Source organism: Rutilus rutilus (assembly GCF_951802725.1).
Source record: "Rutilus rutilus genome assembly, chromosome: 2".
Classification (NCBI taxonomy): domain Eukaryota; kingdom Metazoa; phylum Chordata; class Actinopteri; order Cypriniformes; family Leuciscidae; genus Rutilus; species Rutilus rutilus.
The window spans coordinates 56,853,276-56,868,209 of NC_140210.1; the positions used below are offsets into that span (position 1 = coordinate 56,853,276).

Sequence of the window (14,934 nt, forward strand, 5' to 3'; positions counted from 1 at the left end):
AAAATGTTTTTTTTTTTTTCTGAAAATGTCTCCTAAATTGAACAATTTCTCTCAGGTGAATCTCAGCTTTCACTGATGATGAACGTCTGGATGTGAATGAATGATTACAGTACTATGTATGTTGTATGTTCAGTTCCAGTATGTACTGCAATATTGTGTACAGTTGTGCACAGCTCTACCCAAAGGGAGTTTATGTTTGTTGTAAATAAGGGTGTATTTTTTCTTTTGCACAATGCTGTGAACAAATTAGAATTGCAAAGAGCATATGCAGTAAAAATGTGAAACATACATATTCAGTGTCTTGTACTCAGTTACCTCACTAAATACAGTAATGTGTAACTTTACTGTATTTTTCAAATGGCTGTGCAAATAGTATATAGTGCTGTCTCGAGCATGTTCAGGTGGTGTCACCAAGATCTGACTTTTTTGCATTGGAAAACATTTACAGAGTAAACTGTCATAATGAAAACTTGACAAAGCCATTTGAAGACCTTGTTCATAAACAATGGTGTCAGGACTTTTCATCTTGATGACACTGACACTTTCATTGACATGAATACTTGCTTTTGAGGAATGAGCTATCCATTTTGAGCAAGTGACACGCTTTTGCAGGTTATCAACTAGGTTTTGCAGTTTTTACAGTTTTTCTCGATTGTTTACACACATTTTCTGGTACTTGAGACACAATGACCACAACATGTAACTCATTCACCAACCCCCTGAACCAATTCTGCTGAACTACAAGCACAATTCCTGCTTTACACTCAAATTGCAGTTCTAAAACACACTTTTTTCAAAACACTACACACAATTCTCTGCTTTTGCCACAATTTTCATGCAGAAAATCTCTTGTTTTCACAAGGAACACAATGCCATTCAAATATGCACACTGACTCATCACATGGGCAAACACTCGTCACACAGTTTTACAATTAGCAATCAGAGCTTTAGCATAAAAGTGCAACAGGTTAGCTCTTCAATGGAGCAATGGATGCCAACATTGGATTTTATTTTATTTTTACTGCAAATACAGTCAATTCTTCTGTTGTTTTGTATGTAGACCACTGTATATGTACAACTTTGTGTTGGTTGGGATGTACACTGTGTACATTGTTTTTGTGGGAAAAATAAAATATATTTGTTACCGTGTATTTGTGTGTTCTGAGTATAAAAACAATATTCTCAAATATTTTACAACACACTTATGTATGTACTGTCTGTAGTAAGTGTAACACTGAACAAAAAAAGGCCTAAATCATTATGATGAATGGAGAAGAAGTGTTTTCCATTCATCATAGTGTTTTACATTGAGCACATCAGTGTTCAACTGGTTCTTATAAATGTCTATTCATATGATGGTTTGTGTGTGTCATTTGAAAACAAAATACCATTTTGAGAAGAAATAACATTGTTTTGAATGTAAAGTTCATTTTGCAGGAGAATTGAGGGGTTTTGCCCATTGTGTGTGTGTGTGTTTTTTGATTTGTGTGTAGAGTTCTGAGAATATGAGGCATGCTTTCAGAAAATGTGTGTAAACAATCGAGAAAAACTGTAATAATTGTTTTGAGAACTGCATTAACTGTTGTGCAAATGTAAATAGTGATGTGAGAAATGCACCAAAGCGACTGAGAAAAACTGTATTTACTGTATTCTAAAGAATATACTTTTGGTTTACAGTACATATGTTTATGGTTTTGTTGTATGCACTGTTAAAAAAACCCGTGAAAATTACGGTAAAAAACCGGCAGCTGTGGTTGCCAGTATTTTACCGTAAAAAATAAGGTAGCAACCTTTTATGTTTTACGGGATTTAAATTTACGGGCAAAAAAACACAAGGTAAAAAAACCCCTGTGAAATTTACGGTAAAAAACGTTAGCTTGGTTGCCAGTATTTTACCGTAAAAAATATGGTAGCAACCTTACTTTAAAAAAAAAAAAAAAAAAACCTTCAGCAGGATTTAAATGTGTGGTAAAAAAAAAAACATCAGCTGTGGTTCCCAGTACTTTACCATAAAAAATACAGTAGGAACCTTTTAGTTTTCACAGGACAACCATTATATTACATAAACCGATAAATGTTATCATTAAATTTCACTGAAGTATTAAAGTTTACTTTATATCTTTGCAATATACTGAAAACCATCATATTAACACAAATGGCAAAAAAGAAGAAAAAAAAAACAATGATTTAAGTATACCATTAGTTTTTCACAATCTGAGGTACATGGTAATATTGAGAAGGTGCACAGTGTCATACACACAAACACAAAACACCATCATGGTGACATACACACGTGACTCCAAATAATGGCATAAACATTCATTAAACAATATATGATGTAATATAAACCAAAAAAATATAATATAAACTGATAACAAAAACCAAGAAGAAACATAATTATTTAAATTAAATAGCATCAAATGTGAAGTGTCACACAGGGAATTCTGGGAATGTCCATTTAGAGAAACAACAGGAACAGAAAAAAGAGACGAGCAGAAACACAAGAACTACAACTGACTTCAGACACAGCCTCAGATGAAATCAACTGAAGATAAAAAACATTAAATCTGTGAAGATCTCAGCAGAGGAGGATTAAACAACTCCACAAACAGCATTACCAGCTTCACTTATTACTAACCAGACTGACTTTATTTCTGTCAGACGTCTACAGTTCTGTTTGAGAATTAACAGAGGTTTAGATGTTGATGATTTATTGTTTCATTTGAAGTCACCATGATGGAGATCAGTGACTGCTTTAGTTGGGGTTTTGACCCTTGACTTTCTAACTTTAGTTTTTCTCTGCCTGCTGTAACTCTGTGTTTATAAAACATGTTGATTATAGCTAGGAAATCAGAGAGAAAATGAATCGTGTGATGGCAGTTGTGAATCAATGATGGCACACACAGATGTCACTGAACTCATTAAAATCCTTCTTTCTGACTTCGGTTTATATTGTTGGTTAGTGAATCTGCATAAATGCCCAGACTTTTTGATTTAATATAAAGGATTTCTTAAAAGTTGTTTAAAAAAAAAAAATCAGTCTTTAAGGCACACACAGATGTCAAGATTCAGTCTATGCATCTCAACAATGGTGAGGAGCAGAATATTCAATTAGGAAAAGTAAATTACATAGACAATTCAGATCATAATTTATTCATACCGCAATGCATGATGGGAGCCATTAATGAGTTGTGATTGGTGGCAGCCACTGCAACATGCTTTATTATTGTCACCATTGTTGAGATTCACAGGCTGATTATTGATGTCTGTGTTTTAAATGAATTTATCTGAAAATCTTTTGATCAGAACAATGTTTATTAAATATTTTGAATTGTAAGTAAAGTACTGATAATTATAGGCTGAAGAATCACTAAACTGCTGCTAACAAGTTAAACCAAACTATCTCAATGAGTTTCCTTTTTCAGATCACAGCATGATTATGTCAAAACATAACCAACACTATAAGATAACATTTTACTTTGTTCATTTAACTGTTATAAATTAATAACAGCAGACAAACAACAATAAATATTAAAGTAAACAAATAATGGTCTAGAGCCCAACTAAAGCAAACACCCATCACCTTAATGGTAACTTACAATTTGTGATTTTCTTCTTCAGTGATTCTGCTTGTTAACATCAGGTGTCTTCAATAATGCTCAATCATCACTAAATTAATCACTTAATTATCTCCTCAGCCCTAAATGCCGCTTCATCTGAAAGCAGGTGATGGTGATTTACTACTAATCAAGGAACCGGCTTTACTGACGAGATGCGCATAACCATATCGCGATTTAAATCGCCCAGCCCTAATTGAGCCTCCAATCAAAACTCATCAGTATCTCCCAGCATGCATTGCAGCAGGAATACATTATGCTGAATTGCCTTAGTATTTTCTTTTATTATTATATCTGCTTTTATTTTTGATGTTGTTTTTGTTGCAGCTTTTTAGTAGCTTGTTTTGTGATGTTCAGAGTTTTATCTGATTATTGTGTTGATTGTCACCGTTGTTGAGATTCATACGCTGAATCTTGATGTCTGTGTTGGTTTAAATCAAGCAGTAGTTTAAATCCTTTTTTCTACACCATGTATTTTTAAAGTTCTTCAGATTATCTGTTGCTCATTTACAGAAATATTATACTCAATAATATGAAATATTTATTTGTAATATTATAATCAATATTATCACTTCGCTCAAAGTGAGAGATAAGACTCTTTATGAGGTCAGTGAATCAGGCCACAATATGACGATTTTCTCATCATTAACCTGCCATCATCACCTGGTCACATTTTTTCTCTGATTTTCATGCCATAACATTTGTGTTATATAACTACACAGTTAAGGCAGTCAGAGTAAATCTAAAGTTAAAAAGTCAGAGAGCCCAACTAAAGCAAACACTCATCTCCATAATGGTAACTTCAAACTTTATCATTTTCAATAAAACATCAACGTCTAAACCTCTGGTAATTCTAAATAATTAGATTACAGGAAACCTCAGCTGGCAGGTTTTTATTTTTTATTTTTTATATAAAAGTTCAGTTCAATGTTCAGTGCCGTAAAAGCAAAAACAATTCTACCGTATTTTTTACGGTGAAGTACTGGCAACCACAGCTGCCAGTTTTTTTCCGTAATATTTAGATCACTGCCGTAAAACCTAAAATATTACTACCGTATTTTTTACGGTAAATCGCTTTCAACCAGCTGCCAGTTTTTTACCGTAAACTTTAGTTCAATGCCGTAAAACATAAATATTTATACCGTATTTTTTACGGTAAAGTACTGGCAACCAGCTGGCAGTTTTTCACCGTAATTTTTAGTTCGATGATGTAAAACTTTGTAAAATTAGTAAACATTTGCTACCGTATTTTTTACGGTAAGGTACGGTAAATGCAACGGTAAGTTTTTTTTTACAGTGTACTTCCAAAATCTGTACATTTAACAGTATATTAATGTACAATTACATGAAATGTCCCGTGAGAGCTATTACAGTTTTTCACTGTATATAGTAAGGGTACATACCGTTAAGGAATTAACATTTTTTTTCCGTTGCTTTTTTACAGTTTTTTACTGTTAAAATTACGAACATTTTTAACAGTGTGCTACTGTAAACAACAATGATGTTAGACCTAATAAATATTTTCTGTTTCTACATTGCATTGGTGTTTACAGTGTACTTGTTACATCAGATTACTTTCACTGTAGAACATTGTATTGAAATGTAGATATAAGCCTATGAAAGACCAAAGAGCTTTAGATTTAGAACAGCAGTGTTTACATGGTATACAGAAATGTATTATTATGAAAGAAGTGTTTGCCATTTGATGCAAATGCTTCATTCTGACATGTGTTTATGGCATTTTGAATGCAGTGTTGCATTTTGAAGGAGATGTGAGGCGTTTTGCATTTTGTGTGTGCAGTTTTGAGAATTGTGTGTAGAGTTTTGAAAAAAGGACACTTAGTTTTGAAAACATGTGTAAGCAATTGGTAAAAACTGTAACACAAAATGTAAAATGTTATTGTAATCAAACAGGAGCTGATCTGACATGTCTGTTTCTCTCTCAGGTTGGGTGTGCGATTGTGGCGGGGCTGCTTCATTTCTTCTTCTTGTCTGCGTTCTGCTGGATGCTGCTGGAGGGGGTTCAGCTCTACCGGATGGTTGTGCTGGTGTTTCACACCATAGTAAAACATCTCCACATGTATGCGGTGGGATACGGAGTCCCTCTCGTCATCGTCATTATCTCTGCCATCGCCTTCCCAAAGGGATACGGCACCCAAAGACAGTGAGTTTCTGCAACCAATGCTGTTAAGCTGTAGAATTATATGTGTGTGTCTCTATGTACATGTTTATGCACATGCATAATTATTAGACGATATTTTCGAAAGTCGGTATTCTGATCATATATTTTTTCCCGCCAAATTTTACCTATTCCAAACTACATTAAGTCAAGTCAAGTCAAGTTTATTTATATAGCGCTTTTCACAACATAGGTTGTATCAAAGCAGCTTCACAGTAATAAATTAAAACAATACATCAATGTTTGTTTCTAGTGGAACGTCCACGTTTGGTAATGCTGATCAATAGTATCGTTGATTGATTAATTAAATTAAATATCCCCAAATATCCCCAACTGAGCAAGCCAAAGGCAACAGTGGCAAGGAACCGAAAAACTCCACACTCAAAAAAAAAATTGTGTCTAAATGCTCAATCATCAGTTAATTATCTCATTAACTTCAACACTGCTTTATCTCTGTAGTGTGCACACATATGAACACTGAGCAGTGTTAATTTAACATGGGCGTTTTTCTGTGTACTATTACATAAATCTTACCTGTTTCATTTACATACGACTGACAAATATAAATCACATTCAGTTTATTAATACAATTACATAAATCTTATCTGTTTCATTTATATATGACTTAAAAATATGAATCACATTCAGATTATTGATTGGTTTATGTTAAAACGATGTAATCCAAATGCATGGAAATTTTACATGCAATTCAAATACATAAATCTTATGTTTAGACAATTTTTTTTTTTTTTGAGTGTAGGATTGTTATGGTTGTTTTCTATTAGTTTGCGGAGATGCTCAGCCCTGGCCTCTTTTAGGGCCTTTTTATAATGTGACATACTGTCTTTCAATGCGATTCTAAAGACCTCTAAATTAGTTTTTTTTTCATTTACGCTCTAAATTACGGGTTTCTCTCTTTAGAACATGCGTTAAAACATAGTATTGTTGTACCATGGTGCTTTACTTTTCTCTCTGACCTTTTTTAATCTAATGGGTGCAACAATATCCAATGTTCAAGAGAGAATGGTGCTCATAGTGCTAGTTAATCCCTCAAGTATCATCTGTTTGTTTGGGTTCACTGAGCAGCTGAGACAGATCAGATAAGCAATTTGAGAAATGATCTATAGTGGATGGAAGGATTGTTCGGCCTAATTGATAACGCGGCGCAGCATGATATATTACAGGAGTACGTAAAATGCAAGTTACCATGTAATGGTCAGTGACATCATCACTTTGTGGAATGATATCTATATCGGTTGGATCGGTTCCATGTGATATAATTAAATCGAGTGTATGATTAAAACCATGAGTTGGTCCGGTAACGTTTTGCTTGACCCCAAAGGAGTTTAATAAATCTGTAAACGCAGCCCCTAACGCATCATTTGAATTATCTACGTGGATATTAAAGTCTCCAACAATTAATGCTTTATCGACATTGACTAATAGATCTGAGAGAAAATCTGCAAACTCTTTTAGGAAATCAGCGTAAGGCCCTGGCGGTCTATATACGGTAGCCAAGGCTAGAGATAATAGGGATGTTTTTTCAAACATCTAAGAGCGTAACATTTAGTACAAGTACTTCAAACGAAATAAACTTATAGCCCGTTTTCTGAGTAACATTGAGAATATCTCTATAGATTGTTGCAACACCGCCGCCACGACCAATCAGATGGGGCTCATGCTTATAGGAGTATCCTGATGGAGTAGACTCATTTAGACCGAAATAATCATTTGGTTTAAGCCAGGTTTCAGTAAGGCAAAGTACATCGAAGCTATTATCTGTGACTATTTCATTTACAATAACTGCCTTAGGTGTGAGTGATCTAATGTTTAGAAGTCCTAGCTTTAGAAATTGTTTTTGATTACTAATAGCAACATTTTCTGGTTTAATAACAATTAGATTTTTTCTAGATCCTGCAGTAAATTTATTATTTCATCTCACTAAACGAGGAATAGACACGGTTTCTATGCAATGTTCAACACTATTTATATCAGTTAAATTGGTGCAGCAGAGACTATGATTTGGACTTTTGGTAACTAGTCAAAAGGTATTTAACCTTTTGGAGATGTTATCTGACAGAAGATCCGATCCGAATCTGTTTGGGTGTAAGCCATCAGCACGGAAAAGCCTAGGACGCTCCCAAAACAGATTCCAATTATTTACAAAGAGCAGTTTCTGCTCATTGTACCATGACATTAACCATTCATTTAGCGCGAATAATCTACTAATACTTAACATTAGTCTTAATACTTTCAATACAATTCTTACTATGTTTATTAGTCCATAATAAAATGCATAAAGCATTTACAAATTTTCTTTTTTTTAACTGAAAATTCAATAAATGTTTTGACAATTATGAACACTTATATTTATCTTTTCCTTTGGGAAATGGACCAAAAGTATTGATTGCTCATCTTAAATGCAAACAAATCATTTAAATCAAGGTTCATGGCTGTGATGTAAACTAAAGTCTTTTGAAAAATGTCCCCAACTTCCTGTCTGAATAGCAAATACATTGCCCATATAATCATTTAATAAGTTAAATAATACTCCGGATAAAAAGGTCATTCTGAACCAGAACTAAAGCTAGAGTAGAGTAGAACTAGAAACTGTAAAGTAGAACTAGAACTGTGAGCTAGAGTCAAAATGCAAGAGATTAATATTTGGTATCAACAACCACCTGATCTCCAATAGTTCAGAAGAATTCTCCTTCAGCTACTTCATGGTCAAACATCAACACATCAGATCATTCACAAGTCTATGATTCATTTTCAAAGGGAATACGAATTAGAGCTGTAATCGGGCCTTAAAAGTTCGGCCCGAAAAGGCCCGAGCCCGACAGAGTTTGGCCCGAGCCCGACAAGTACATTTTGATTGACAGCTTTTTAAAAGCCCGAACCCGTTTACAGCCCGACTGTCCAAAAGGCCGTCTATCAGCAGTGATAAGAGTGTCGGAGAATAGCGCGGACACGCGCTTCACACCGCGAGCCGGCACACGCACCACTCGGCGGAAAAGGGAGAGAACGAAAAAAAGAGACTGCGCCGCACGCACACAGCACCTTTGTCTTTCGTAAAAAAAGGAGTAATTTATACATTTTTTAACATCATTTATTCATGACTAACGGAGGCTAGAGGCCACTTGGAAGTTGGAACAAAGAAATAAAATAAGTCCTCCAGAGACCAGCCTCCATTTCACCTCCTCAAGATCCATTTTCACGCTAATCTAAACACATCACCTGACCGCTCATTTACCACGCAACCCGAAGCGCGAGCCCGAGCCCGTGTAAAATAATAGAAATTAAGACCGAACCCGACCAAACCCGTCGGGTCCCGTCGGGTTCGGGCAAAGATCTTCAGCTCTAATACGAATGGGGTAAGAGCGATGAATTAGTCTTTTGTGTGTGTGTGTGTGTGTGTGTGTGTTTGTAACCATGTGACTGATTTATCATTCCAGCTGTTGGCTCTCTCTTGATCGTTATTTTATCTTGAGTTTTTTCGCACCCGTCTGCATCATCGTCATCCTCAACTGCTTCTTCTTCATCATCACTGTGTGGAAACTGGCAAAGAAATTCTCCAGTCTCAATCCAGACCTCTCCAAACTCAAACAGATCAGGTGTGTGTGTGTGTGCTATTTTACTATCATTCATATACTATTATAGTTTTTGTGTTCGTCTTTAATTTTGTTTTATCTCAGTAGTTCTGATGAATTATATTGGGTGTGTGTTTCCCTGTAGGAGTTTTACGGCGACCGCAGTGGCCCAGTTGTGTGTTCTGGGCGGGACGTGGGTCTTCGGCTTCTTCCTCTTCCAGGAGAACGGGACTGAAGTCATGCTGTACCTCTTCACCATCCTCAACAGCCTCCAGGGGGCGCTCATCTTCATCATGCACTGCCTGCTGTCCAAACAGGTTCTTACACACACCATGACAGCAGAAAACACATGATGAATTGGCTTCGACACTCTGAAGGTTTGGTAACAGTGGTTTGTTTTGTATCTCGAAGGATTTTAGTGATTTGAAGTGACAGTTCACCCCCCAAAAAAGGATGCAAAATGCACAAAATGCAATTCATGCCATATATACCAAGGGTTCTGAAGTAGTGGTTGACCGATATATCTCCAAGGGCCGATATTTGGCATTTTTAAGTGATTGGCATTGACCAATGTTTTTCTGATTCACTGACAAGTGTCGGAAGCAGCTTTTATTTTGACATCGATGGTACTTTTATTTTGACAGCGCTAAGAACACCAGCGTCTGAGCGCAGTTTTAAGCGTAATCTTTAAATCCTTGATTTAAAACTGCGCTATTACCAAATGGCCACTACATCATGTTCATGGCATATTCTCTGTGCACTTTAAAATTAGGGTTACCTGCTCTTTATTTATGGAAAGTATGATATGACCCAGTGTGCAAATCACTTATCACATTACTGGGTGAGCTGATAGTCACAGTGTTTATTTCATCGTAAAATCCATATCGGTCGACCACTATTCTGAATGCAAGCAACTTGGGTTGGCCAGAAACTGTAATTTATTATTTAGTCAAATATCATTTGCTTTAGCTGTTGTGTCGTCCCCTTCAGGTCAGGACGAAGTATTACAATCTGTTTGGCCGAACGTGTCCACATAAGAAGAAAGCAAAATACCGTGTCAGCCAGTCCAGCAGCAGTCAGGTACAGTACGCTAGTGAGTGTGTTTGAGTGTTTTAATGCTGTGTTTGTGGCTTCAGCTTCTTCATTCTTCCTTTGTCTTTCACAGAAAACTATGCGGAGCGACGGCAGCACAGCAGAGTCACAGATGTAAAGTGCTTACAAACTCCTGAACACAAGGAGCTCGAACACTTTCTGTAAAAGACTTTCACAAAGCATTCAAAAAGGGTTGTCATCTGAGGAATATTGCAGATGTGGGTTTATCATATAGTGCATGTGCCAACGAGAAAAAAAAGAGAAAAAAAAAATTTGAATCCAATGCGACTGCAATAACTTTATTATCTTTAACCTTTTACTTTACTATGTCTGTTATATTTAACAATATTATTTCATATTTCACTCCTAATAGTCTATTTATAAATGCATTATATTTGCCACTATATCTACGCATTATATCTATTCAATGAAATACTTTAAAATATGAAACCAAAACCACCAATAGGTGGCAGCAAAGCGTTGTCTAAACGAGTGAGTCATTGAATCATTCACTCAAATGGTTTGTTTAAACGTTTGGTTTATTCAGACACAAAGCAGTTGATGAGCGAGTTGCAAGCGGAGGCCTTTTCTGTTACGAAAAACACAGCAAAGGCCGTGTCCGTAATGTAAGAACAGATAAAACTGATCACACCATTATTTGAACATAATATTTAGTTTGTTTTTGTCTCTTCTTTGCAAGTGGAAAGTCTTACATTCAAGATCATTGTTGTGAGATCTGATATTATCTCAACTCCTGATTAGCCTCATAGTAACTAAAGTTATCTATAATAGCCTTGTGCTGTCAGGTCAGATTTACAGGGTTGCTTTCCTCTGGCTTGTCTACTACATATCAGCAAATCTAGGAATAGTATTACCCTAAAGTAAACAATACAAGACTCTTTGTTTTAAACCTATAGATCAAAGTTTATGCTTACCTTCCAGCAGAATCTCGTCCAAGGTTGGCTTCTTTGAGGAAGAGTAGTATTATGTTTTATTATTACTATGCTCTGCTACTATATGATATAGAACTATATTGTGATGAGCTGAGAATATGATATAAAACAGTACTTGTCTTTATAAAATATAATTTTATAAAATATAATTTATTTATACAAACTAAATACTAAATACAAACTAAATACTGGTTATACAATACCAAATTGGTAGCAAATCAACAAAAGGTTACAGGTTATAATAATTTCAGCTCTATCCTGTTCCAGGGCAGTCCTGAAAACGGATTCACAATGACTAAATACCTTATAAGTAGTTCCAACAATATTTTAATTACTTGTTCTCTTCCCGAGGTCTACAAGTTAAAATATTCAGCAGAGCCAGATCAATCAAAGAATCAAAAAATATAAGCTGAAAAGGTGTTTGGTTCTTTTCAGGGCTAAAAGACAGCAAAATCAAAAAGCAAAAACTCATACAGAAGCACTCATATATATAGGAACGTTTGGTTACATCAGTTCCTGTGCCTAATGTTAGGGCGTTTCCCACAAGAAGTGAAATCATGTGACATTCATAACTCATGCAACAATGTGACTTTTAGTACTCCATTGTATTAACTCTTGGAATTCTGTTACCACAAGTGTGTATTCATCTCAGCATTCTTTCTACCTTTCCTTCCTTTCCATCGTGGGAATCTTTGTGTATGTGTTCTAGAGTATAAATTTGGAAATGGAGATGTATTTGTTAGCGCATTATACATTTCATTGCTTATAGCATCTTCTCTTACATCATGCAAAAGGCAACTTCTTTAAAATGATAAATGTTTTATTGAGGGAGATCTTGGTTTGATTATGAAGGTGAAACTGTAGCTGGGTTTTAAACAGTAGAGAGAGTGCATTTATGACAGCTTTACTATAGATATTTAATCAGAGACTGTGGATATATCTCTTTTTTTTTTAAATAATGCAAGTTATATTGTATGTTTGTGTACTAATATTTCCAGAAAATATATTAAAATATATATATTTTTTCCAAATCATTTTGTCCTGTTATTATGCTGATAATTTTACTGAGAAACAGTAGTCCTGATTTTTAGTGCGTCTTAATCTTATTTCTAACCTGTTGTTTCTCTTGTTTCTGCCTCCATTGAATGTAAAGACTGTAACGACCAACAGTTACCCTGAGTGAGATGTCTGTTATATTATATTATATTATATTATATTATATTATATTATATTATATTATATTATATTATATTATATTATGTAAGATTTAGAGCTGAGGTCATGTGTGAAAGGACAAATCATATCATTTGTCTCGTCAACTTTTCTCGTAAAAATAAAATAATCCTCCCTTGTCTGGATTATGCTACTCTAATTAGTGCCTGAACATTGTATTTTGATCACTTCTTGCGTTGTTTTTGCCTCTTCATGATGACTCGCTTGCTTTAGTCCTCATGTGTAAGTCGCTTTAGACAAAGGCGTCTGCTAAACGACTAAATGTAAAAACGTACTCGGTTACTAACGTAACCTCGGTTCTCTCTAGAGAGAGGAACGAGTACTGCGTAGAATACGCTAGGGGAAAATCCTTTTCCACGAGAATACTGAAGCCAAAAAATTATCCTTTAATTTTGTATTAATGTAAAACGCGTTGCGGCAGCATACAGACATAGGCGAGGCAGCTCGCGCGCCTATTGGCTGGTCTGCTGGCAACTGTTTAAGCCTATCGAGCGAGACCTAGAGTGACGTCAGACCCAATGAGGGCGCTTCGCGCCCTCTGCGTCACGTCCCGCCGAGACGGGCGTGGCTTAGGTCTATAAATACCGCTCGCAGGCATTATTTCTCTGGTTTTTCATAGTCGAAGCAACCAGAGCGCGTGCAGTCACGGCAGGATACGCAGTACTCGTTCCTCTCTCTAGAGAGAACCGAGGTTACGTTAGTAACCGAGTACGTTCTCTTACGAGAGATACTCTCGTACTGCGTAGAATACGCTAGGGGAACCTACTGTAAAACGCTGTGCGTGCTGGGATCTGATACCATAGACTCAAGGGCGACAGCCCGGAGTTCATACAGTACATAATCACCCAGGGGACTCACAGGGAATCCTGGAAGAGAGGGGGGTTAGCCACTATCTTCCTTATAGCAGCATAGAGCAAGGATTGCAATACTCAATAGCTGCATAACTGACAGCGCCAGTTATGAGATTTTGGCCATACTAGACCGACAGTAGTCTGGCCTGTAGTGCGGGAACCTCTAGGTTGTAAAACCTTATAAATGTAGACGGAGAGGCCCAGCCTGCCGCCATACAAATATCTTGCAAGGCAATCCCACTTGACCATGCCCACGATGAAGCCATGCTTCTCGTGGAGTGCGCTTTGACACCCAGAGGGCACTGCATGCCCTTGGTTGTGTAAGCTAGCGCTATTGCGTCCACTACCCATCTGGATAGGGTCTGTTTCGAAGCGGCTAGTCCCTTAGAACGCCCGCTGAACGAAACAAAGAGCTGCTCCGTCTGTCTGAAAACAGACGAGCGAGACACATAAGCTCTTAACGCCCTGACTGGGCAAAGGGAGCTTTCGTCCATATTTCCTTCAGTGACCGGCAGGGCAGACAGGGAAATGACCTGTGCTCTGAACGGTGTATTGAGGGATTTAGGAACATAACCGTGCTTAGGTTTGAGTATAACTCTAGAGTCATTCGGCCCAAATTCCATGCACGTCGCGCTTACTGAGAGCGCGTGTAAGTCCCCTATGCGCTTCACTGAAGCGAGAGCCAGAAGAAACGCCGTCTTGAAAGACAGGTGTTTAAGATCAATCTCCTGCAAGGGCTCAAATGGATGACCTTTCATGGCTTCCAGTACCGTAGAAAGGTCCCATATAGGGACTGTGGGAGGTCTGGGACGATTCAGTCTCTTAGCTCCTCGAAGGAAGCGAATGACTAAATCGTTCCTTCCAATAGACTGGCCGAGCGTGGTCGAAGAGAACACTGCTATGGCCGCTACATAGACTTTGAGCGTGGAAGGGGACCTGCCCTTATCCAACAGCTCCTGTAGGAAGGAGAGAACCTCCGTCACACCGCAATGCAGGGGTGACACACCACGAGCTGTGCACCAGCTAGAGAACACTGACGATTTTGAGGCATAGAGACGTCACGTAGACGGAGCTCTGGCCTGTGTGATAGTGTTTAACACTCCCTGTGGGAGGTCAGCGGGTACCCGTTGATGGCCCACACATGGAGGGACCACAGCTCTGGGTGAGGATGCCAAATCGAGCCGTTGGCTTGAGAGAGGAGATCCCTCCTCAGAGGCACTGGCCACGGGGCGGTGCTCGCTAACTGCATCACAATTGGGAACCAAGGTTGGCTCATCCAAAGTGGGGCTACAAGCAGCACTGAGCATCCTTCTTCCCTGACCCGTTCTTTCTTGAGACGCGAACAAGTCTACTTCCGCTCTGCCAAATTTCTTCCACAGCAGCTGGACTGTCTGTGGGTGCAAAGACCATTCTCCTGTC

At 37.4% G+C, this 14,934-nt stretch overlaps 1 protein-coding gene across 3 annotated transcripts in view; it reads left to right on the top strand.

The window, feature by feature from the left end:
* LOC311286311 (uncharacterized protein) overlaps nucleotides 1-12,389 on the top strand; it is a 133,247-nt gene extending 120,858 nt beyond the window's left edge. For all 3 annotated transcript variants that reach the window (XM_084402454.1, XM_084402453.1, XM_084402455.1), the window contains 5 exons: nucleotides 5,564-5,781; nucleotides 9,252-9,410; nucleotides 9,532-9,703; nucleotides 10,377-10,466; nucleotides 10,552-12,389. In XM_084402454.1, the coding sequence (XP_084258580.1) occupies nucleotides 5,564-5,781; nucleotides 9,252-9,410; nucleotides 9,532-9,703; nucleotides 10,377-10,466; nucleotides 10,552-10,596 (684 nt within the window). In that variant the 3' untranslated portion in view covers nucleotides 10,597-12,389. The remainder of the gene's footprint in view (nucleotides 1-5,563; nucleotides 5,782-9,251; nucleotides 9,411-9,531; nucleotides 9,704-10,376; nucleotides 10,467-10,551) is intronic.
* Nucleotides 12,390-14,934: the final 2,545 nt, after the last annotated feature.